This window comes from Temnothorax nylanderi, unplaced genomic scaffold, assembly GCF_030848795.1.
Source record: "Temnothorax nylanderi isolate EJ_2023f unplaced genomic scaffold, tnyl_v1.0 TNYL_tig0019_pilon, whole genome shotgun sequence".
NCBI classification, from domain to species: domain Eukaryota; kingdom Metazoa; phylum Arthropoda; class Insecta; order Hymenoptera; family Formicidae; genus Temnothorax; species Temnothorax nylanderi.
In genome coordinates, this window is record NW_027249081.1 from 17,611 (window position 1) to 40,955 (window position 23,345).

Below are 23,345 nucleotides of genomic sequence, written 5' to 3' on the forward strand. Positions count from 1 at the left end.
CGAATAGCCGCTGTCATTTCGAACGCGCGTTCACATTCACAATCGAATATCCCTCTGAACTTTGCCCTGAATTTTTTCCTTCGCGACGCATTTCGCACGCACGCGGCGAATATAGAGATAAATAATGAATGACAGATATCCCGAGTTCGCGGAGGACGCGGAGGAGCCGTCCGTTACGTCGTCGGATCCGAACGAGCGGAAATTAGCGCGCCGCGTCCGTATTCAGCGGCGCCTAGAAGCGCTAACTAAGTAAGGATTAACGCTTCCCTTCTGACACTCGGTTGACTGAAAATACGATGTGCGAAGATTCGCAACCTTCTCCTCCCGCCCCCTCGATTTATTCTTTAAAAATTGAATAATCCGCCCGCAATGTGCGGACGATAATGAATGATTATATCCTATGTTGCGCAACTACGAGGGATGTTTACAAAGTTCTCGGAAATCGCGCACTCAAAAGTTTTTCGAAGATGGCCTTAAAAAATGGTTTTACGCCGAGATAAGTGTGTGTTCAGTTAAATGGAATATATATTGAAGGACTACAACGCGTTATATTGACGAAAATGAATGAAATAAAAGATTTAGAGCACAATTCTCAGAATTTTAGAAATATCCCTCGTATATTCGCATTTTCGCAATTTTGTCTTTCGCCGCCTTTGTAGCGATCCTTTTTCAAAGAATCGGATTTTTTTCTCCGTCTAATATTAATTGTGACTATCTCTTTTGCAGAAAAACAGATGCTGAAGATGAAGAGGTTGTCGAGAAGACGCTCACCGAAAGACAAATACTTGCTAGTTCTGAACTGTTGGAAAACTTGTCGGTGGAAGGGGACGAAGTGGTTGGCATAACGAATTATACCTTTTATATAATTATATTAATAATTATAGAATTATATTTATATAATTATATTAATCGAAATAATATTATATTACATAATTGCTGTTCGTTATATATTTTCGCGACGTATTAAAACTATTAACGAAAGAGATCGAACTGATAAAATTGCGTACAGGTGACTTCCGTGAAGGTGGCGAACGATGCTAGGGAGCTGCAGCGACGGAGGGAGGCGCAGGAAATCAGAAGAACGTTGCTGAGGAAACTCGAGGAGGATGACGAGGAATGCATGAGAAGGTACCGAGTGATCAATGAGAAGTGGTCAAACATACTCGCGTCCAAGGACCCGTTAGACATACACGCGGAGATGGAGGCCCAAAATGCCAAGTGTCTGGAGATCATGGAGAGGAAAGACGCCGTCATCGCGGAGCTGCGGCAAGAGTTGGAGAACGCCGATCTTGAATTCGTTACTGACCAGAAGAGTCAGAATGAGGATATAGATTTATTGATCAATAGGATGGACAATCAAGTTAGATATAGATATATAAAGATACAGATATATAGTTAGATATAGATCTATATAGATATAAATATAGTTAGATATAGATATATAAAGATATATGTGTATATTCTTTTGATAATGATATTAACGTGACTTCGCGCGTATTAAGAGCTCGTATATTTTATCTAGATGAACATTATGACCAAAGCTTACCGTTGCGAGTTATCGCTTATTAATGACGTAATGGAGTCTGAGCGTAAAATGCTGCTGGAAAATCTCTCGGAAAAGTGGGAAGCGCTGTACAAAAAGCTACGGGAGGACAGTCTCGCGGGATTGGACAGGCGGAAGGAAATAATGCGCGAGTACGAGGAAGAGATGAAGAAAGTCGTGATCGAGCATCAGGAGGAGTTCCGGGCGCAGAAAATCAGCTTCGAGCTTGAGATTCAGAAGCTCCAGCAGGAGGTGCAGAGCACGAAAGCGCTGTGTTTCATGAACATCGAGAAACTGGACTACAGTTATGCCGTGCTCAAGCGACGAGAAGACGAAAACACTATAGTGAAAAATCAGCAAAAGAGAAGAATTAATAAGTCGGTATTGAATGCAAATCGAATTATTCCATACGATCGAATACAGCAAGGCTTCGCGCTCCTCGAGATCGCGACAATTAATTATGATTAATCTGCAGTAAACTGGCGTGTTTTTCAGACTTCAAGATATTATCAATGGTTTGAAAAAAAATTATACCGAATTGGAAGAGAACACGAGACTTGAGATACAGAGGCTCACCGATCAGGTCATAAAAGCGCACAAGAATATTTTGGATTTAGTAGAAAAGTCGAACCACTTCACGAGAATTAACGACAAGAAGTACATGCGAATTTGGGATATGAATGCGAAAAATGCGAATGAGTTGCTCGATAAGGTATGTTGAAGTAGGTTTTTAATTGTATCGACGTTAAAAGGCTAATGCATTTCAGATTTTAAATGCTGACAAAGTCATATACGAACAAGCATTGGGCATGGAGTGGAGTCCACCTGAACAAACCTTGCTAGAAAAGAAAGATCTGCCGTCTTATAGTAGTGTGATGTGTACTATAGAAGAAGGTAACGATCGATTAAACTTTTTTTTAATCGATCCCGCATCAAATTTTACTGACACGTACATGCTTGCATTCTCCAAGAGAACAGATTGATCAACGAGAAGAAGACGATATGTGAATCTTACAAACCGGCTAGCACCATCGAGGAAATCAATTTAGAAAGACGATTGCTGAATCGTATTATTAAGAACATTGCCGATCGTTGTGATTATCTGATCGAAGATAGATTGCTCGAGCTGCTCTTACCCTACACCGCGAATGATCAGTTGATCATACGATTGGATAATGTGTTTGAGGTAAACGTACTTACGAGATATCTCATATCATTTCGTTGTAACATTGTCGTATATTATTAGGCGTTAAACATTAAATCCGAGAAGGAGCTTGGCTTTCTCTTGAATTTCTTTCTGCCATATGCATATTGTCCTATGTGTAGTAAGGGCATGAGCAAGGACATAAGCAGATCCACCGATGACGAATTTACTAAATCTCCTTCGCTGAAAACGGAGTAAGTAGACGGTTACAATTAAACAACGTATTTAATAATTTTATAAGCAATATTATATTTGACATATCAGCGTTGAAGAAGTCTGTGGAGATGTCTGTGGAGTTGCTGAGGAGTTCACGGAAGACGAAACTAAATTAATTGCCGCCGTTAAAGAAGCAATCTGTGACGAAAAATCATCTACTCCTAGTGATGATACGAGCATCACGGGCGCTTCGTCTCGAAGTTCTTCAACTGAAACGTTACTTCCTATCGCGGAATGCACTTCAACTTCTCATGCATCTATTAGTGATATCGTTCAGGGTACGCGTACTTTTACTTCCGAATTTAATGAGCGGAAATTAAGAGCCGAGGAAAATTTTATATTAATAAGATAATAAAATTAATATTAATTCTATTCATTTCGTACAGACGATGATCAAATGCAACGACGCTTATTGTGTGACAAGGGACACTTGCTTGAAATTGAAGCTACGTTTGTCACCAGAGCATTACGAGAATTCATAGAAAGATATCATTTTGTTAAATGGAAAGAGACGCCAGAAACATTTCAAGAAAAATTAATGGAGAAAAAGACAGTTGTATCCCGAAATATGACAATTCAGGATGTGACCGATTTTTGGAAGCGATACAGTGAAATTTTCCCAGCAAAGAAGGAACGACTTTGGGATGGTTTATTAATCGGACTTAAAAAGTATCACGAAATATTAAAAGAACGACATCGTTTAAATATTGAAGTGGAATCTTTACGAACGCAGAATGCAGAATTACGGCGTTTATTGAAAACATACATAATTCAAGTAATGCCAGAAAATATATATCAGATATACTAAATATCGCGTTATATTGAAAAATGAACTTGAAATATTAACACCTCGCATTCTTTTCTAGTCTGAACCTGAACGTGATGGATTCTCGCAAGATGATGTACAATCTATTCACGAAGCGACTTAGAATGGAATTTGTGAATACAGCAACTTAAATTTTATAGTTCATTAAATTCAATATATAATTTTTGACAGCCAGAGTAAAATGTAAATATACATAAATAATATCATTATATCGCTATATATAATTTTGTAACTCTTATTATCTCATCTGATGATTTAAACACAATGATGGATTCTACAACTCTTTACACAAAAACTTTTTATTCAATTTTAATATTAAGATGATTAATCAACTCGGTTGACTGCTTTCATATATTGCTATTTGAAAAAAAATTCCTGTTTTTCTTTCCTTTTAAACAAAAATGTTGCAATCCTTTAAAAAAAAAATTACGGAAATTTAAATTACAAATATGTATATTTACATTTGTTATATATTTATATAATTATGATTTATTAGTTAATAAGATATATTAGAAACGATCTCGTAATATATAACTCAAAGTAAAATGTGCAAATTATGTAACTTATGGCTGATATGTAAAATATCGGGTATTGCCCGATACAAAGCTGTTTGACAAAGATGGTATCTGATCCCTGGAAGCGATATTTCGTTTTGCTTTTTTCCGATACGGATATGGAAGAAATCCTTTATTTGGATCCCTAGATCTCTTCACTTTGTCAGCATGTTTCTCCGAATTCATATGCTGCAAATATATAAACGGGCGATATTAAATTTTAAGTATATCATACATTACGAACTCGATATTTCTATATTTATATAATGCAAATTATATAAAGTGTCAAAAAAATTTATGCAGATACTGCCAAAAGAAAGAAAAAAGTGACAATTGTGAAATACTGTATCCAGATAAAATTGAATGTGCGCAAATATGTATAAAATTATTGTACCACAGTGTATTGAGACGGAGAGTTGAAGAACTTGTTACATATTTCGCAGGTATGTAAACTCCTTTTTACGGGAACAGATTGTTGCGCACTACCAGTCGATTTCAACGAGGGACCTTGGGTGACAACCTCTTTGCCATCCCATTCACCTAAGCATCAATGTGCGATCAACACTATCTATATATCACAGCCGCAGAAGCGGTAATTTGTGATAATAAATCAGCTTGAACACTACATTCATGCTATAAAAAGATTGGTCATTAATGAGCGCATATAATCTTAATAATATAAAATTACTAAGAGTATCTCTGTAATATGTTAAAATAAAGCGTATTTTCATGCGAAAATAATCCATTAATTTACAAACTTTTTATAGCAATATAGGGATCGAATATTAATACCTATATGATGTGTTTTTTTTACCAAATATTTTTACATGATTTTTATTAATATATGTCTATTACGATTACTTTGAAATTCATAGAATCTTTGTTTTATATTATGAAAACAGTCGCTCGTTACTTTATTTAGAAAATTAAATTATAAATTTAGAAAAATAGACACACATATATGTATATATATATATATAACGCCATTGTATGAAAATTTAATAATTCGCATTTGTTGTTCTTTATTTTTCATGAAATATTTTTCATAGTATATAAAGCAGTCATTAAAAAATAACAAAAAATATTTCTATAACACAGCAATATAGTAAATAAAAAAGTAATACATATGTAAAATTTATACATGAGAAGGAATTAAGAGGTACAGTCAAACAAACTTAGTTTATTAAATGTAACATATGCAAACAAGTCGTGATCAAGCTGCTTTTCACGATAACATGTTAATAAGCAAACAAATATAATATATTACTAATTTTTTTTCAATAACAATTAAATATTAAATAAATAATAATAAATAATAACGCAGAATATCAACAAATTTGCAATTATCACTAAGCGCTTACTAGCACTGAAATTCTACAACAATAAAAGTTATGCGAATGGCAAGCAAGTTAATTCCACATAGTTAATTCATAGAAAGAAGTGAAAAGCAAAAGTGAGCAGTAGCGTCAAGCATGCGAATGCGAACAATACTAAACTATAAACAAGTACAACTGTATTTTTCTCTATTTTATCCAGGTACATGAAGCGATTAGTTTTAAGACCATATGGCAGTGTTTTTCTTACCATATAGGTTTTATTATTACCTCTCATTAATTTCTTTTTATGACGGCTTCCTGCAAATACATGTTCCATGTCATTTTCAATATTACTTTAATTTTATCTTAACTTTACGCTGAACTTAACGATATATCGCAAGTAATACTTAATACTTTCATTACCATTGAGATGCGTCTGTAACTGTTGAATAGAGTTCAGGCACACGTTACAAACATTGCATTTGAGCCCGTTTGTCTCTTCATCCTTGGAAAATGAGATCTTTGTTTCCTCGAGAGTTGCCATTATATTCTTAGATCTTACCTGTAACACAAGATATATTAAATAATGTACACTGTACTTGCGCATCCGATACTTAATGTACATCTTATTACTGACCTGTTTAGCATGACGTGCGCCTTGTAAGTGGGTATCTAATACCGCTTGGCTCGTGAAGGAAAGGTCACAGTCTTCGCATCGAACGAGAGGCTTTTTCGTGGGCAGATTGCCCATTATATTATCGACCACCGCCTTCGTTACGGGATCATCGAGATTCGTGTTCATGACGTTCTCTGACGGTACAGCCATTTTTCCAGTCTAGAACACATTAACGTACGTTAACTGATTGTCTCCTTCGAGCGAGACGATCATGATCGACTTGAAAACAATAGCTAGTCGAGCATCTCTCCTTTATGGACATGAAAAGCGAATACTTGGTTATTATTATCGGAGGGGAGAGAGTTATTACAATATTTACAATTTAATATACCGTGTCTATCGTTGTACGGGACGTCGTTCGCCTTATCCTAACTCCTAACGTAAAATCTTTCCCGGCGCACACACCACCACACACACACGCGCCCGCGCGTGCTATTGTCGAGGACTTGTACGAGAGAGAATACGCTACAAATTTGCGCTACAATTGTACGATATTAAATCGGTGTAACGCGGCCGTTTCGTCGGAGTATCAAATATAATTGTGCCGACATGTGATATTTACCGTTACAATTCCTGCTCGCCGTAAAGCGGTATCGGTGTAGGCTGCTGTTGTGAGAATACAATTTTTTTTGCTCCGCTCCGCGAAGCCGCCGTGTAAATATAGCGCTTTTTCAAATCACCGTTCTCCTCCCGGACGCACCGAACGACATCAACGTGCGGGCCCCGTGAGATCTCGCCCCCTCTCGCCCTTCGGCGTCTCGGTTCATAAGCTGCACCTGTCCGCGCTTCTCGTCTCGTCACTCTCGTCCCACCTCTCTTTCTCCCACCAACGCTCGATCGTACGTCCATTTCATCCCCGTGTCCGGAGAGTGCAAACGGTGCAGCTGACGAAGAACCGATCGGTAGAGTCTGTGTATCGAGGCACGGCCAATGAGGAGCTTCCGTTCCCTCGCAGAACGAGCGCCATTGGTCGCGCGATTGGTCCCTCGTCGTGGAATTCTACGAATTTTCAAATGTCGTGTCACGCGACGGGTATCGGAGCTCTTGTTGTGGCAACGTCATCTGTCAACAATTGGTACTTTAAAAGTTTAAATGATCCTTTCTTTTTTTTTAGAAATCGCGAGTATCAGCTCCTTCGTATCGCCTCGATCTTGCATCAATTGACGCGCATCCGTTATCCTGTTCCTCGCGTTTCTCGTTTAATACATTTTCGATTTACCTAAAACGTTATCGAGTTCGCGTTACTTCGGTTACCCTGTGACTCCGTTTGTCGCAAACGCTCGGCCGCGACGCGAGGTCCAATCGTCGCGAGCGAGTCGGGGACGGCGGGGCGGGCGGGCACGGCCTAAGGCGAGCGGCCAATCAGGCGGCGCGGCTCGCCGCGCCGCTCGACGGCAATCTCGCGCGCGTGTGCGTGTGCGTGCGTGCGCGCGTGTGGGTGCCCGTCGCGAAATATAGTAGCAGCCATCTTATATTTTGTGTCGGAGAAAAACAATTTGACCGTACAAATGTTTCGCGATTGCCCGTGAAGCCGCACGACGCAGGGAGGCGGTGCGCTCGATGAGGCGCGACGTTTTTCGACCCTAGACCCGGACCACTACATCAGCAAAGGTTCGTATCGTGCGGGCGAGCGCGTCCCGTTCGTTTATTCCCTCCGAGGGGAGACGCGCACACGACGGACCACGTACCTCCTCCCCCTCCCCTCCTCTCCTTCCACTCGGCGAGAGGAATCCGGTCTCGCTCGCCGATTATATTTCCGCCGCTTTCTCCGTCGGCCGACCCTTTAAAAATAGAGCGGCTCGCGTCAATCGCCACCGACGGCCCTGACCGACGGCCCCTCCGCCGTGGCGTCCGTGCCGTGGCGCGACGCGCCCCGCGGTTAAAAGTTATGCAATCAGCTGATCGTGTCTGGCTACCCTCTGTCACTTGTCAAAGATAAATGTCAAAGCGGGACCTCGGGTCTAACCTGACACACGGCCGTACCGCGCGCGCCGCAGCCGTCGTCGGCGGGTGATGCTCGCGCGCTGATTGACGCCGCTTCTGTCCCCCTCCCCCCTCCACCCCCGCGACCCCTCCCCCATATCCAGGGCGTACCGCTCTGAGATCTTTGTTCACGCACGCAGGTGGATTGGTACGCAGGATATGAGCAGTTTGTCAAGCGCAACCTGACTCTGCTCCCCCATCAGCAAGCAGCGCAGCAGCAGGACGAGCAGTCTCCGCAGCTGGTTCAACCGCAGCAGGCTGACATTATGACATCCATGTTCGATCAGCAGATCAAGAGCGAGCCCATGGGGTTCTATTCGGTCGCTTCCAGTCGCTCGGACGGATCCAACTCCATGGTGAATCTGTCCGACGATCGAGAGGATCTCTCGCAGCAGGAGGGTCACCTGCAGCCTCAGCAGCAGACGTTGCAGATGAGTCAGCAGCAGCAGGGTCAGCAACAGGGCCAGCCGCCGAGTCAGCAGCAGAATCAGCAGCAGCAGCAGCAGAATCAGGGTATGCAACAGGAGCCACCGAATCGCCAGTCTACGGGCCAGCAGACCGTTAAGGAGGGCTCACGGTCCAAGCCTCAACCTTGCAAGGTCTGCGGCAAGGTGCTGTCCTCCGCTTCCTCCTATTACGTGCATATGAAACTTCATTCGGGGAACAAGCCCTACCATTGTACAGTATGCGAGGCGAGTTTTTGCCGCAAACCTTATCTGGAAGTGCACATGAGGACGCACACGGGCGAGCGACCTTTCCAATGTGAGCTATGTCTGAAAAGGTTTACGCAAAAGAGCAGTCTCAATACTCACAAACGTGTGCACACGGGCGAACGACCGTACGCGTGCGACATCTGCCACAAACGTTTCGCCGTCAAGAGCTACGTCACGGCGCACCGTTGGAGCCACGTAGCCGAGAAGCCGCTGGTCTGCGACCGATGTTCTCTCACGTTCACGTCCAAAAGTCAATTTGCGATTCACATCCGTACACATACCGCTAGTACCACTTACGAGTGCAATATCTGCGGACGTACATTTGTACGCGACAGTTATCTGATAAGGCATCAGAATCGGGTGCACCGCGACATGAATCAGAGCAGCTCGAATCACAATCCGCCGACGCCGCAGAGCAGCGGCGCCGGGACGCCGGGCGCCGGCTTCGAGAGTCCGGTCTGTGATCTGCGCTACAGCGAGGGTCCGTCGTCCCTGGACGGTCTCGCGGGAGCTAAGGGCGCGGGCATCGCCGCGGAGATCGCCAGTTTAGCCAAGCAGAACAATCTACAGCTTCCACTACCGCTGCTGCATCCGCAGACCACCAACTAGTGTTTAGACAGCAGCAGCGCTACCCAGTCCCTGCCGCAACACCAATCACCACAGCAAGTAGTATGTCCCACCTCGGCGTCTTCGCCGTTCACACTTAACTCACCTATATCTCACATCGAGCACACGAGCACACCGCAGAGTGTCTACCAAACGATGGGCTCCTCCGATCCCTTGGAAAGCCCCAACTCCCAACTCTATCCGCACTTGTCGTCCCCTCTAGACCCAACGTCGGAGTCGCAACATCATTCGCATCAGCTGCACCGCGGCATCCCTCCGCCAGGGCTTCACCCCGCGCTCTATCTCTACGCTGCTCAGTATTCGAATACGAGCCCCGCGACTTCGTATTCGGAATATATGCAGCGTAACAATTAAAACGCGAGTTTTCATCTAGCATCGATCGGCTTCCAACGTGAACGAAAATACCAGTGAGACTGGTGCTATTTAATCGCGTCGGTTGATCAAAGTGCCTATCGAGCATCCACTTCCGGTTCGTAACAACGGATGCTCGCTCGTCACGGTTTAGGAATACGGTTTCGGTTTTGGTGCAGGAGGGGCTACGACTACTCAGCTCGATCAGTCGCGAAGTGATTACCGTTCGATAATTGTTCGCTAATATTTTGTGTCTTTATATCTAATCTAATGGATTTTATATTCATGAACATCTTTTAACGTGGGATTGAATAGCACCCGCTTGAAGCGGTGTTTTTAATCTTTGAACGATAAAATCGTTCTGACGCGGATCGTTTCAATAAATTGATCGCTATTCGTACGCGATGCTAGCTGAAACCGAAGCGTGTATCGTTTCTACGAGTCTCCACGATTTCAGCACTCTTGTTTCGCCTGATTTTAATCACATTTCTGTGAATATATGTCGCAGGGATTTTGTGTAATTCGTTATTTTTTTTTTTTTTTACAAAATTCCTAGAGACTCCACAAAAGAACCGGGATATTGTGGAATAAATACAAATTATACAATTTTACTAGTGATTTTGCAAAGTCTTAGGTTCTATCAGCGAAAGTGTAAGTTAAAATTCTTATTAATTTATATTTATAAATATATTAATTTTTATTTATTCTACAATATCCCGGTTTGTTGTGGATTTTAACAGTAAAGATTTCTTTATTCGACTTAACTGGCTATCTTAATAATCGTCACGACAATACCACCATTAGTTTTGGTCAAGACGTTTCGACTATAGTTTTGATCTTTCTTAATCGATGTAACTTTGACGATAATATATAACACCCTATTTAAAAAATTTATTGCGAAAAATATCGATTATATATAATAAAGATAGCTCAAATAAAAAATCTTTACTGTTAATTATTCACTGGCGAAATAAAAGTTACTTATTTGGTTTTCGTGGATTTCCTAGGAATTTTGGAAAAAAAACGAATTACATGAAATCCCTGCGATATATACATATGTATATACACATATACATATGTATATGTATACGTGTGTATATACATATACATTATGCGAATCATTACGACACATACACATATTTATATTATATTTTTAAAGGAGTTTAGTCACTTGAATCTGTGATATAGATAGTAATTATTGTCTACAATGTTTAAACTATTGGTTTACTATTTTGATGAATATCAAAACGAGGAAAATGAAAAAGCAATGTCACGAGGTGATCAAAAATTTTTTAGCAACGTTGGTCTCTACCGAAGGTGTGTTTGGTAGACACCCTTTATTAATTTTACAACAGCAACAACAGTAACACTCTATATGGCTAATTCTACTATTATCACTGCTATTATTCTAACTACCCACTATCACATCTATCACCACCACCGACATTTCCCCAATTATATATTATCTATCGCTACTATTATACGGCTATTACTACCACTATTACTCTACTGCTACTACATACTACTATACTACTAAAAAAAAAAGGAAACTATTACGATCACATTATCGCTAAGGATACACTCACACATGCGAGAGCGCGCGTTTATTTCGGCAAAGTACGTGTACTGCATACGACTACGGCCCGTCACATAGTCGTCATGGTTTCTCTTTAGCTTGAAACGCTACGAGAATTCCTTCTGTCGCTTTCTCCGTAGATCGTAAAAACGTTCATCCCTTTGCAACATCGACGGATATGTTCGTATGTGACGAGGTGCGCGTTTGTGATAAAAAAAAAAAAGAAAAGAAAATTGTTCTTCGTTAGATAGTAGAGCCACACAGCTTTCAATCAGTTCCATAGTTGTACTTACTTTCCACATATCTCGAGGTGTACACAGATATATATATATATATATATTGTATATACATATACATATACGACGTACGAATGTATTATAAAGCGGAAGTGTAGGAGAATGCAGGTCATTTACAAAAGAAACAGTTCTACCACGTAAAAGGCGCAATAGGCTGTTGATTCTTCGCGAACGCTCTTAGCCATTAGTTTATTATTAACTCCTTGTTCTCTCTTTCTCTCTTTCTCTCACAATCACGCTATACGAGCTTTATTGCAAGCGCGGGGGAACCATGACAACCGCGCGTAGAATTGGGAATAAATCTCAAAGTGCACGCATCTTAAACGCGGCCGTCGCTCTTCGAGCTAATCGAAATCCGAGATAACTGCGACCACACGTGTAAATGCAATTCATCAATAATTGCGCGTTAAGCACGCGCGAAACCGCGTTGTAGAGCTACAAAAGGTACACAAATCGAAAGAAGCTATATATTTGCGCTAGCGTGCCTCGAACCCCCTTATTGTGCGGTTCTCTCTTTTCTCTTTTTTTTCCCCTTCTCTCTTTTTATCTCTTAGACTCTTCCTTTCAGCGATCTAATTTTCACATCGTGAAATGATCAAAATGATCCTGCGCGCGTATGCCTGAGGCTTTCGATTTAAAGGAGGATGCGACGTCACCTGGGCAAGACTGATCTTTATCGTAACGAACTACAAGATACGAAATGTTTATTCTCTTTCTTCCTTTTTGTCTATTTTGTTTTCTCCTCATTATATTCTTTCTTGTTCTTTCTGATTTCTATTGAGGCGCATGTAAGCGCGCTAAAAAGGGGATAGTGCGATAGAGTCTTTCATTGATGAAGAAGAGCCGCGTAAAAATGCATGTTCGTGGACGAAATGAGTTAAGTAACCGGGCAATTGGTTAACGTAATCCATCGTTTCATTAATTAACGTGTAGTTAATTAATCAAGCGACTGGTCGCATTGATTAAAATTTAATGAGCGATTAAGTTAATTACGGGTGAGAAATCGTGAACGCGCGATTTTTGGTTCACAATTATGTTGAGGAACGAGGTGCAATGAGAGAAAGCAATTGATCTTTTTTTTTGTCGGCTAGTCATTGGGCAGCTCTACGAGATATTAAGTGTACTACAAAGCTGTGATTAAAGCCTCCGTGCATATGACCGCGCAGCTCCTAATTATAGTGATATAAATATATATATATATTTTGTAGTTTATTATAAATATGTAAGTAAAAGTGAAATTAGATAGCCTTAGGAATATTTAAAAATCGCAGTTCCGGTTGATCGGTTAATTATTCACTCACGATCTCTTTCTTTTTATTTTTTCTTTTCCCTTTTCTTCGTTTTAGACGCATACCTTCGCAGTGTTGGGCAAAGACATATATATGTAGGTATCATAAGTTATCGTTTGGGGAGGACTCGCAATTTGTGCGAGTGTTTAAAGAGAGTTTTATACGAGTGCGCGCGGGGCGCGGGTTTACGTTTTATAAATTTTTATATAACGATCGTACTGTTTGAAATAGATGCTTGCTTTTTCAGAGAAACTACTCTTATCTTGTCAATGCGCCTTAAGCTGATTTACTTGCCAATCCGAGACGAATTGTCAGTCGTTGATGCACGCAATTTACGAAGGCTATTTGTTTTTCTGTTTATGATATTTAAATATGGTCGCGCAAATAGGAGATAATGTACGTGCGTGCATTCGTTTAATCAAAAGAGCTTGTTTACTTGCGTTCTTAAACGTTAAGACTGGAATTGCACAAAACGATTATTTCGAAATTTCAATTACGGGCGACAAATTCGCAATCTAAAAAAAGATCGCGCTCGCCAACGGCAATGATTCCCGATGCTTAGAAATGCGAGCGTCGCGATTGCATCTCTCCAGTGAATGTAATGACCGGCAAATTTCAGCCAGGAACGATCGTAGCCAGTAACATCAGCGTCCTGAAAAATGTAGTGAGATTTTTAACTGTGTTATCCAATACGTATAGAATTAGGAGCTATTTCAGACAGTATGTCGCGTACATATAGGCTGTATGCGTATATTTTTTAGGATTGCCCAGCACTGACTTAACGAAACTCTCGAATCCGGTAAATAACGATCTCACACACCCCGACCGCTTTTTTTTCTCGCGGACGTATCTTCGAGTTCTGGTATTCGCGACATGTATATCAAAAAAATGTGTATTTTCGTAAGAAGGAAGGGAGGGTGGGGAGATGGAAGACAGGTCCTTCCTTCGGGAGAGCCCTCGTCGGACCAATACATATGTATATATGGCAGACGATAAAAATGAAAAAAATGAAAAAAAAAAAAGGAAGAGGACGTTTCTGCGGCGCTTCTAAAGCGCGGAAAAAATACGTCTACAAGTGCTATATACTTACACATAACGCGCGAGACGAGCGAATACTTCGACGTAGAATGCGAGATTGCACATTTTCTTTATTCATTTACCTCGATTTTCTTTGCCTTCTCTGGTGTCCATGTCTACAAATTTTTTTCTTTTTAGTCATCTATCGGGCAATTTCGATGCTTTTTATTACCCCTTTTTTTATTTAGATAAGCGTGAAAGATCTTTTAATTTTATGTATAATTAAGTATTCGAAATGATCGTCTTTGTCATTTTCTTTTTAACAAAAGATAGCGTGCTAAGTCGCGGATACGTTGCGAGCATGTGTATTTATGATGGAGATTTTAACTGTAACGCTTGACCGAAATCGTAGATGATTGATATTAAAAAGTTCGAGAATTGTAATATCAACTCTTTGTTCTACTTTCCTCCCGCTCGTGACTAAGATAGATACTCATTGGCTTATTTCTGTTCTCTACGACTGATATTCCTCATGACGTCTTGGAATTATTTCCGGTATTTCGAAAGTCGATTATTATCGTCGCGGCAGAGACCTCGCACGGCTTAATATTGATTCGCTCTTTCCACTTCGCGTTACAACGTCAGAGATCAATTGATCTTACGTCAACCGTCGATCTGGCGTAAGATTGATAAGATCAATCTTATTATTTGTACGAAAAATTCGACGTTAGGATAGCCTGGCCATCCTGATCATCGAGGATGCGAGAATGTGACAGGCCGCCGCGAATCGCATGAAAGGGAAAGAGACGACTCGTGAACGTGTAATTTCGAAAATTCTGAGAGCACCTTGTACATAGTGTAATCAATAAGGGAATCAAAAGACGTATTGCGCTGGGGAGACAGGGGCGTAAAAGCTTCCACGTGAAACAGTTCGGCAAGTTACCGCGTAACGAATTTCACGGTTCTTTGCGGAGCATTGGCGATTTTATTACGAATACGAGAGATCGAGAGCGACTTTTGTATACTCAAGTCATGCAGTTTTATCTGAATAGTAATCGTATGTTAATTCCCGTCATTGCGATAACGAGCGTGTTTAGCTGAAGAAATTGTTATAGCTTGTGATACTCGAGATATAATCTACTGGATCTAATGATCGATTTGATTGCCATTTAGCTCCTGCACAAATGCTGTCTTCGATGAATATGCGTTGAATATCTAACGACGTCGTTAGGAAATACACAGTACTGGTCTTTTTTACGTAAACGTGGATAGGTTTCTTCAACAAAATTTTAACCGCGCAAAAATCGACAAATGACAAACGAACTTTCTATATTTTTGTGGTTTTATAGAATTGCACGGAGAGCAATGCAATAAGGGACAGCGATTATATTCTGAGTTTTCGATTCTGGGTGAAACAATATTCAAGAAGAATATTGAAGAATAGTGAAGAATATTAAATTATTTGATCTAATAACAACAATATTCGTGAAAAATTGTAATACATGAAGAAATGTAATATAAATCATTATATGTAAAGCATTAAATGTAAAAGAGATAGTATCAACTCATTTTGTGAATGTTTTGCTGCATATTCTTAACGCTGTATGCAAAACGCGTCTGTTAACCAAGTATTTTGGACAATATGTCTTTGTGATGAAGATACATTTTATAAGTTTCCGTAAAAAAGTCATGTACAATATACTTGCTATTAAAAATTGGCTGGTCAGATTTATGTCTGTGATTATATTTTATTACATTAATTTACATTGCCAGTGGCATTACTCCATTAAAAATTTTTATTTGGAATCGGGAGCGCAAAGTTGATATTTAATTTAATTTTAATTATGATATTTAATTTTAACTTCCGAAAGATATACCTACGAGCAACAAAAATGTGTACTCATGTAAATTTTTATCTGACATTAGTGATCATATCCTGTGATTTTATATTAAATTTAGTGCTACTTAGTTTCCAGGATAGCGATATTCTGCAACGTAATCATTATATTATCTATCCACATTTTTTATGACTTTGCAGTGCGGAAGAAATACGATTATTACAGATAATAGTAAACGGGCGATAAAGAATGGGTAATCTAGCTATCTATAAAGATTTTGAGATTGCTGTATCGTTTAGCTTTTCGCGCATTTGAAATATAAATGCTGTTGTTTGCCATCCATTACAGTATTAGATATTTTCTCACATTTTTATTATCTGAGCAACTTGTAAAGAAATTAGTTTTCAAAATTCATTATATAGGGTAAACTCGGGTAAGATGGCCATACAGGAAAGATGGCCAACCTATGTTCTTTCAATCTAGCTCGCCATGAAACATCGAATGAACACGGGTTGGCCATCTTTCCTGTATAGCCATCTTACCCGAGTTTACCCTATTTATATAATATCAATGAATAATATTATTCATTATATATTTATTCAGAATTCATTATATATTTAATGTTATTGTATTTTGTAAAATATATAATAATTTATATAAAATATTTGTATCTATTGAATCATTTATTATAATTTATGAGATTATGCATATAGGATATATATCCTACAGTCTAAGGATTTGTTTTATGCAAAGCATAGATTCATGAAATTCTTCCGCACTTTTCTCAAATTATCGTGTCAATGACGATTAATTAGTTTTTACTACAGTATCTCTGCCATTTCATAAAATTGATAGCTGTGTTATGTTGGAAGAGATATAAATGAGAGTTATCTTTAACGACTTTATTTTTAGATTCTTCCATCGTTATTATGTTGACTTCTCGCTAAAAAAAAATACTAAAATAAAAGTTATTTTAATCAAAAGCATATATAAAATAATTTATTTTAATTTGACCGATAGATAAATTAATGCGATGAAGATTCGAGGTATTAAAGATTAGAGTATCAACACTTATAATTATCTTTTTTAATTATTTCTCGCTATCGTGAAAATTTAATTGAAATACCTCTCATTAAACTCTTCCTGTAGATATATAAATTTACGCTCATTTCTCAACGACGTTGCTCTCTTGCGTTTGAACATGATAGATCGGTGATATTAATAGCAAATGCAACTAGCGATCGCGATGCGTTAAACAACAAAAATCATCATGCGTTAAATTAAATAAATGTCAGTTTGTGGATTCTAGGATGCATACAGTCATGGAGATAAGAAGACGCTTTTCGAATCATGATAAAAATTGGTTTTATGTCGAGGGTGGAAAGGTGTTGATGTTAAGTTATCTGCGTAATTTGCAAAATCTTACACAATCGTATTTAGAATAAGAAGCAAAAAATTTTAAATATTTTATTATGTTTTGGAATTCTCAAGTGTCGTATCTTTTCTAATAGTATAGTATGCCATTAGAACATTTATTTATATACTATGTTGTTTATGTAACATATGCAACCATATGTTTTTATAATTTCATAATGAAATGAGGAATGAAATATATATTATAGTATGATATACATAACATATATGTATATGTGGCGTGTGAGAAAAGTGATTTTTTTACGTATAGAGATTTACGTTCGTTGTATATTTTTTAATGTATTATTTTTCTGTATATTTATATACAGAATATAATCGATACGTTTTGTTATTTTCATATAAAATCGAATTTTGTTGGACCTTTAAAAGTATTATTACTATAATACTTGTAAAAAATGTCTTTTATATAGAAATAAATAATTTTAATCGAATTTTTGTATTCTAAATTGAGAATAAAAAATCGCGCGGCAGTTACATTGCGCTAAAAAAACAAGGAATTATCATCTTTGAAACCGCGAGTAAATTAACATAAAAAAGGTACGGTTCTACGAACTATTATAATTGTGCAATTCTATTGGAATACTCTTATATCGTTATGCTATTTTGTCGATCGATTATTACAAAAGTTCTTCATTTCATTATAGATACGTATTTTGGGATTTTTTTCCATATTTAAAGTAACATAATATGCATATTCAGGCAAGAGAAAGAGGAAAGAAACGAAACGTAGAAAGCATGTGATCAAAAGGAAACACACATTTGAGAAAAATATTATATTCATTTCACGATTGTGATTGCGAGACTGTTTAACTTTTTGTTTCCCAATTTTTGCAGCGCGCATACGACAATATCAACTAACGAACTAATCGATCGATTATTAGATAAAAATCTTGGAACGCTCTATATTTGTCAATGTTAGATAGTTCGTCTTCGTTACGTTGATTAGCTATCATCTCGAATGTATCACGTACTCTAATATCTTAAATACTCTTATACAATTTAGCTGGTAGTTGCACGTATCTTCCTGATGCATCCTTTCAGTGAATTTAAACCGAAATGTGGAACTATTGGTGGTGGCACCCTTACCAAACCTCTCCTATACACATATACAGAGTCGTCCTTGGAAATATTGCCATTTTCTGAAATTTGCATTATTCATTGGAAAAGGAAAAACGGATCTCCGTTGCGATATTTTTTTTTTCACGCATGTAACTATGTTTGATCTCTTATTAAATCGGAGAAGATGTCAGCCAGGAAAGGACCAATTTGATAATCGGCGTTTCAGTTTACGCGTGAGAGGGATTAGATACGTTTCTCTGAACGCCCCAATGAATAGCAATACCATAGAAGAAAGTGACAATGTTTTAACGGACCACGTTTCATTCCCGATACTTTAAAAAGCCAGCTCCGACTACCTTTACCAAGTGCTCTATCGTGCCGTGCGATCGACTCCGTACTTTGTGATAGCCCTGGTAAGCGCACCTGGCTAACGTTTTATACCCTCGCGTCGCCTGGCACGAGCAGCACGTGATGTAATTAAACCTGACTTTCAGTAGGGGATTCGATCGAGGAAGGTCTCGCAGGAGGGGCGGGTAGATGATAAAAGAAACAAAAAAGAAAAGAAGGAATTCGAACTTTCGAATTTAGCGAAATCGGTCTCGGAGTCCGACGAACGAAGGGGTTAAGGGGTAAGACACTTAAAAACCGAACACGGAGGGAACTTGACGAAGCAGAGAAAAGATGGGGGAGGAGGGGGGAATTAAATTGACAATGCTCGCGTCGCTCGACATTGCGCCTGTACCATTTTGCTTCTTTAGCAGAGTACAATGCCATTTATTTTTGTAATACGTTTACGTAGGATAGCTCTTATTTTTATAGGGGTTTACTGTGCTACCGTAAGTCTTATAGAGGCCTGCGTAATAAAGTAGTGTAGGAATTTTTGTAGGTGTCGCAGAGTCCACGGTGGAATATATATACATATATATATATTTAAAAAAAAAAGGGACACGCACTTCTAGTACTGGCTTTAGTTTGGAACGGACACGGAGACGCGCGACATATACACACACAAATACACGAATACGTAGCAGATAAACTATTGTCAGGGCAATGATTCTCAAAGCAATCTTTCCGCGGGCGAGTGAAGGGAGTGGAAAGAGGATGGGAGGGATCTGACAGGGATATTTCCGCGTGAGGGAAGAATATTAGCGCAACATTGAATTACAGCAATAAAGGGATATTCCTCGGTGGGTGGCGGTCGCGACAAAATAGGCGCTCCGTTTTTCTTTTTATTCCCGAGGGATGGAGAATTGTCGCCGAAGCGACTATACGCGCGTCGCTCTTTTCCGTCATCGAGGCGGCGGATCGTTTTGACTCGAGCGGTTCGTTTGAGCCCCACGCGCCCCGAACTAGATTTAATACGAATGTAAAAGAGATGTACAAAGTGTACCGGCGCGCGTCAAGCGGATCGCTCGAGGGGAAAGGACGTAACACAAGGAGGCACGTCGGGATTGAACAACCACGTTGAGAGATAAAATGTAACACGTAGCGTTTCCGAATCGCCGTAGAAATAATCGATTCGACAAGAGACATAGACGGGGACGAAAACGGCGAAAACGGACGCATTCGCCGTTTAAACGGCGTTCCGTCGGCTTTCTCCTTTTATTTCAGATATATTGATATTTTTGTAGCGACCCGACAAGAGATTTGAGACACTTTTCGCATGCACGAAATCTGCACATGTATATACTGCATATAACAACGGTCTTCCTCGTCCAACGATATTTTTTTTGCAACGACGGCGGGAGTGCGCGCTTTGCATTCACTCTTTACAGCTTCACCGTCGCACTTTCGCAATAATAATGCACAGAGGTGATAGATCACGATGTAAGGGAGGTCCACAACATTTATGGAAAAGTTCTATGTAGTTCGAGACGTTCTACGACGTACGTTTTAAAGTAAGATTTTTCGTGGATCATAATTTACATATGATACTAGTCCTGTTACGTATATGTCTTAAGTTTGGAAACGAGATACGAGATTGATTTGTGAAATCGGGGATAGTTTTCGAATTTTTATACACGGTAATGTTAACGTTGTCCGTCATATAATCATGTTCGTTATATAATTATTTCCTAGCTCGCTAAATGTATCTCACCGTTAACTTCCGATCACCGTATACCGTATTACGTTGATTCTCTCCTACGAGCTGTGAAGGGTTAATACATGTTAAATCTGGTCTATCGGGGGGTGCTAAGAGTCACCAGGCCGTAAGTACAAGCGTAAGTTCTTCTCTATCGCTAACAATTCTCTCAACTCGAGTTTTTGAACGGTGCCTAAAAGCCTTGATATTAAAAAAAAAAAAACGAACGAAAGCAAGTCCGGAATTGCGTGTCGTCGAATCCTTGGCGAGTAACGGGTGGGTAAGGGAAGTGGAAGGAGCGAGGGTTGCTGTTAGCCGCGGTATTTCACGTACCCGCGTCAGCAATATCGTGTTTAAAAAAAAAAAAAAATCACACAGGAGGAACAAAATTATGAATACGACGATAAGATATACCTATGTACCGTCGATGCGTAGAAAGTATCATGTCACGTGTTATATACACCCGCAAGTGTGTATGTATGTACGTACGTATGTATGTATGGTGTAAACAAGGGGATTATCGTAGCGCTCCGTTAAGGGAGAATAAAGTATATATAAAGATATATAACTGAAAGGAAATAATAAACGCTACCGAACTAATATAAACGACAATGAAGATGTAGGTAGATCTACGCCGATTTATGTATGTACGTAAAGTAAAATGTAAGAATCGCGAGTAACGTGCACTTTTGTAATAGTCATTTTGCGAAAAACGATGAAAAAAAAATATATATATACAACAGAAGAAACAAGACAGGCGATAGCAGAGATAATAAAAAGTTGAACGCTTGGTATAACATAGTTTTTATCGACATATCCTATCCGAACACATCCTCCTTACGTACATACTGCATACCTAGTTATTATTGCAGATACATGTTACATATAGGATATTTTATGAGCAAACGATACTAATATAATTACGATTATTATTATTGTAATTATTTTGATTATCACATCATTAGCGGATATTATTAATTATTATTGTCACATAATTAACGCGGCGGGTATAGGTGCGTATAATATAAAAATGGTACAACTAAGGCAAGCATGTGTTGTACATAGCTGTCACAATCTTTGCCCCCACCATACGAATACATATACATAAATATATATGTATATATATACAAATGCATACAGCCATTATATTGCAGAAAAAAAAAACATTAACCGTTGTTGTACTAGTTATTATTGTGAATTATTATTATATTATTATTTTTCATCCTTATATTATTATCATTATCGTTATTACTATTATCGTCATTATGATTATTGTTATCATTGCCATTATTGTCATAATTATCATCATCACCGTCATCGTTGTCGCGGCGTCATTTTAATGCTACGTATTACTTTTAATTAATGTTACATTATTGTTGACGGAAGTAGCCCCTCACTTATAGCATATGCGGATCAAAAGTTGTATTTATTTGCAGAATTGGATTCTACCTCAATCTTATTGTAAACAAAACTACCCAAGTGTCCTCCACGCCTATCCTTCCATTCTCTGAATGAAAATTTCATAAGATATAGCGCGTCGTTACAGGCGAGAGATATTGATTTGCAGCGACCTCAAACTGTGATAGTTGTAATGGATATTTAAATTAAGTTTTTTTTTGCGCTGTATCGAGGTACATATAACTCATCGGTGAATCTTGCGAACGAAATACACGTCTGTAAGCTCATTACATGATTATGTGTGATAAACGTGGCATAAAATAAAATCCATCATCAATTATTATGCGAATATTATACTATTTAGAACTTCGTTATCTTACATCAGGGTTGTTTTAAGAATTATATTAATTTTGTAATGAGCTTTGTAATTTTCGTTTGCAAATATTTGGAACATTGTACGCTTTTAATATTAGACTTATGTTGTACTGTTTTAATAGAAAGTATTTATATATATCTCAATTTATTTCGGCATGTTGCCTGTATGTAAAACTAAAATATGTATTTTATGCAGAAGATTCTAAAAAAAAATATCTTATACATAATAGCAATGTGTACATCACGTTTGTATTTTGTGCATCGTGAGTACGCAATATTGTGTAAAACACAGAATTGTTTTTTTTTTTAAACTTGATCAAATATGCCCTATGAACAAATGCTGTGCACTTGTGATCTAAGAGTTTGTGATGTCATCGCGCACGATATGAGTTTTTCTTTCTTCGTTCTACGTCAGATTAAGTTCAAGCAGCCGCGAAAATTGAAGCGTTACATCGCGGTATGGGTTCCTTTATTAATACGTTGCGCAAGAATTAGTAGTGTTAGTTGTAACTGCCTATGGGGCCTCGATGATTTCAGTGTATTATTATATTGTGATGTTAGCTTAAGCTCTCGCGGACCGAGATCGGAGATTTGTAACTGAGGTTGCTGTAAAATCAATCTTATCGCTAAGGTGAGGGATCACTTTCATAATTTTTTAGGCTACACGAAAAACGCCCAGAAGCCGATGTCGATTGTCCTCGAAAAATAAGAAAAGTAAAACGTATCCCGCGTAATTGTGTTGAATGGCGAAATGCGATGTTTGGGAACTGTATATTGTGATCAGCAAACAGACTACAATGTAGTTTGTTCGTAATAAAATGAACAAACAAAAATACTTGTGTAATAAAGTAGGTATCCATGAACAAAAGTTGGTCATATCTTTTGCTAATATCCATACAATAATAAAAACCTATCATTCGTATATACCATGGTCGAACTATATTTTATACATTTATAAGCTTTATATTTGC

General features: G+C 38.7%; 3 protein-coding genes across 6 annotated transcripts; 2 read left to right on the top strand and 1 right to left on the bottom strand.

The window, feature by feature from the left end:
* Positions 1 to 124: 124 nt before the first annotated feature.
* On the top strand, positions 125 to 3,771 carry LOC139768909 (dynein regulatory complex protein 1). Its single transcript, XM_071699554.1, has 10 exons — positions 125 to 249; positions 727 to 835; positions 1,010 to 1,360; positions 1,523 to 1,920; positions 2,039 to 2,255; positions 2,311 to 2,437; positions 2,515 to 2,729; positions 2,790 to 2,941; positions 3,012 to 3,241; positions 3,350 to 3,771. Exons 1-10 carry the CDS (start codon positions 125 to 127, stop codon positions 3,769 to 3,771), a joined length of 2,346 nt encoding a protein of 781 aa, XP_071555655.1.
* LOC139768913 (zinc finger protein 346) lies at positions 3,699 to 7,372 on the bottom strand. Of its 4 annotated transcripts, none has more exons than XM_071699562.1 (6): positions 6,898 to 7,372; positions 6,667 to 6,800; positions 6,083 to 6,494; positions 5,948 to 5,977; positions 4,738 to 4,883; positions 3,699 to 4,532 (listed from the first exon to the last, which is right to left on the bottom strand). In XM_071699562.1, exons 3-6 carry the CDS (start codon positions 6,483 to 6,485, stop codon positions 4,353 to 4,355), a joined length of 759 nt encoding a protein of 252 aa, XP_071555663.1. In that variant the 5' UTR covers positions 6,486 to 6,494; positions 6,667 to 6,800; positions 6,898 to 7,372; the 3' UTR covers positions 3,699 to 4,352. The 4 variants fall into 4 exon arrangements, with proteins under 4 accessions (XP_071555663.1, XP_071555662.1, XP_071555664.1 ...); XM_071699561.1 differs by having other exon boundaries at positions 6,667 to 6,813; XM_071699563.1 differs by lacking the exon at positions 6,667 to 6,800 and having other exon boundaries at positions 6,083 to 6,221; positions 6,297 to 6,494; positions 6,898 to 7,314.
* Positions 7,373 to 7,799: 427 nt separating this feature from the next.
* Positions 7,800 to 23,242, top strand: LOC139768912 (uncharacterized). Its single transcript, XM_071699558.1, has 2 exons — positions 7,800 to 7,946; positions 8,459 to 23,242. Exon 2 carries the CDS (start codon positions 8,585 to 8,587, stop codon positions 9,638 to 9,640), a length of 1,056 nt encoding a protein of 351 aa, XP_071555659.1. The 5' UTR covers positions 7,800 to 7,946; positions 8,459 to 8,584; the 3' UTR covers positions 9,641 to 23,242.
* Positions 23,243 to 23,345: the final 103 nt, after the last annotated feature.

Bases quoted from the DNA above. Each gene is read 5' to 3' on its own strand.
- LOC139768909 (XM_071699554.1), top strand. From the start codon at position 125: ATGAATGACAGATATCCCGAGTTCGCGGAGGACGCGGAGGAGCCGTCC. The intron at 836-1,009 runs GTTGGCATAACG...AATTGCGTACAG, and splicing joins CGGTGGAAGGGGACGAAGTG to GTGACTTCCGTGAAGGTGGC. The intron at 2,942-3,011 runs GTAAGTAGACGG...TTGACATATCAG, and splicing joins TCTCCTTCGCTGAAAACGGA to CGTTGAAGAAGTCTGTGGAG.
- LOC139768913 (XM_071699562.1), bottom strand. From the start codon at position 6,485: ATGGCTGTACCGTCAGAGAACGTCATGAACACGAATCTCGATGATCCC. The intron at 5,978-6,082 runs GTAATGAAAGTA...ATGTATTTGCAG, and splicing joins GTTACAGACGCATCTCAATG to GAAGCCGTCATAAAAAGAAA. The intron at 4,533-4,737 runs GTACAATAATTT...ATATATTTGCAG, and splicing joins CTCCGTCTCAATACACTGTG to CATATGAATTCGGAGAAACA.
- LOC139768912 (XM_071699558.1), top strand. From the start codon at position 8,585: ATGACATCCATGTTCGATCAGCAGATCAAGAGCGAGCCCATGGGGTTC.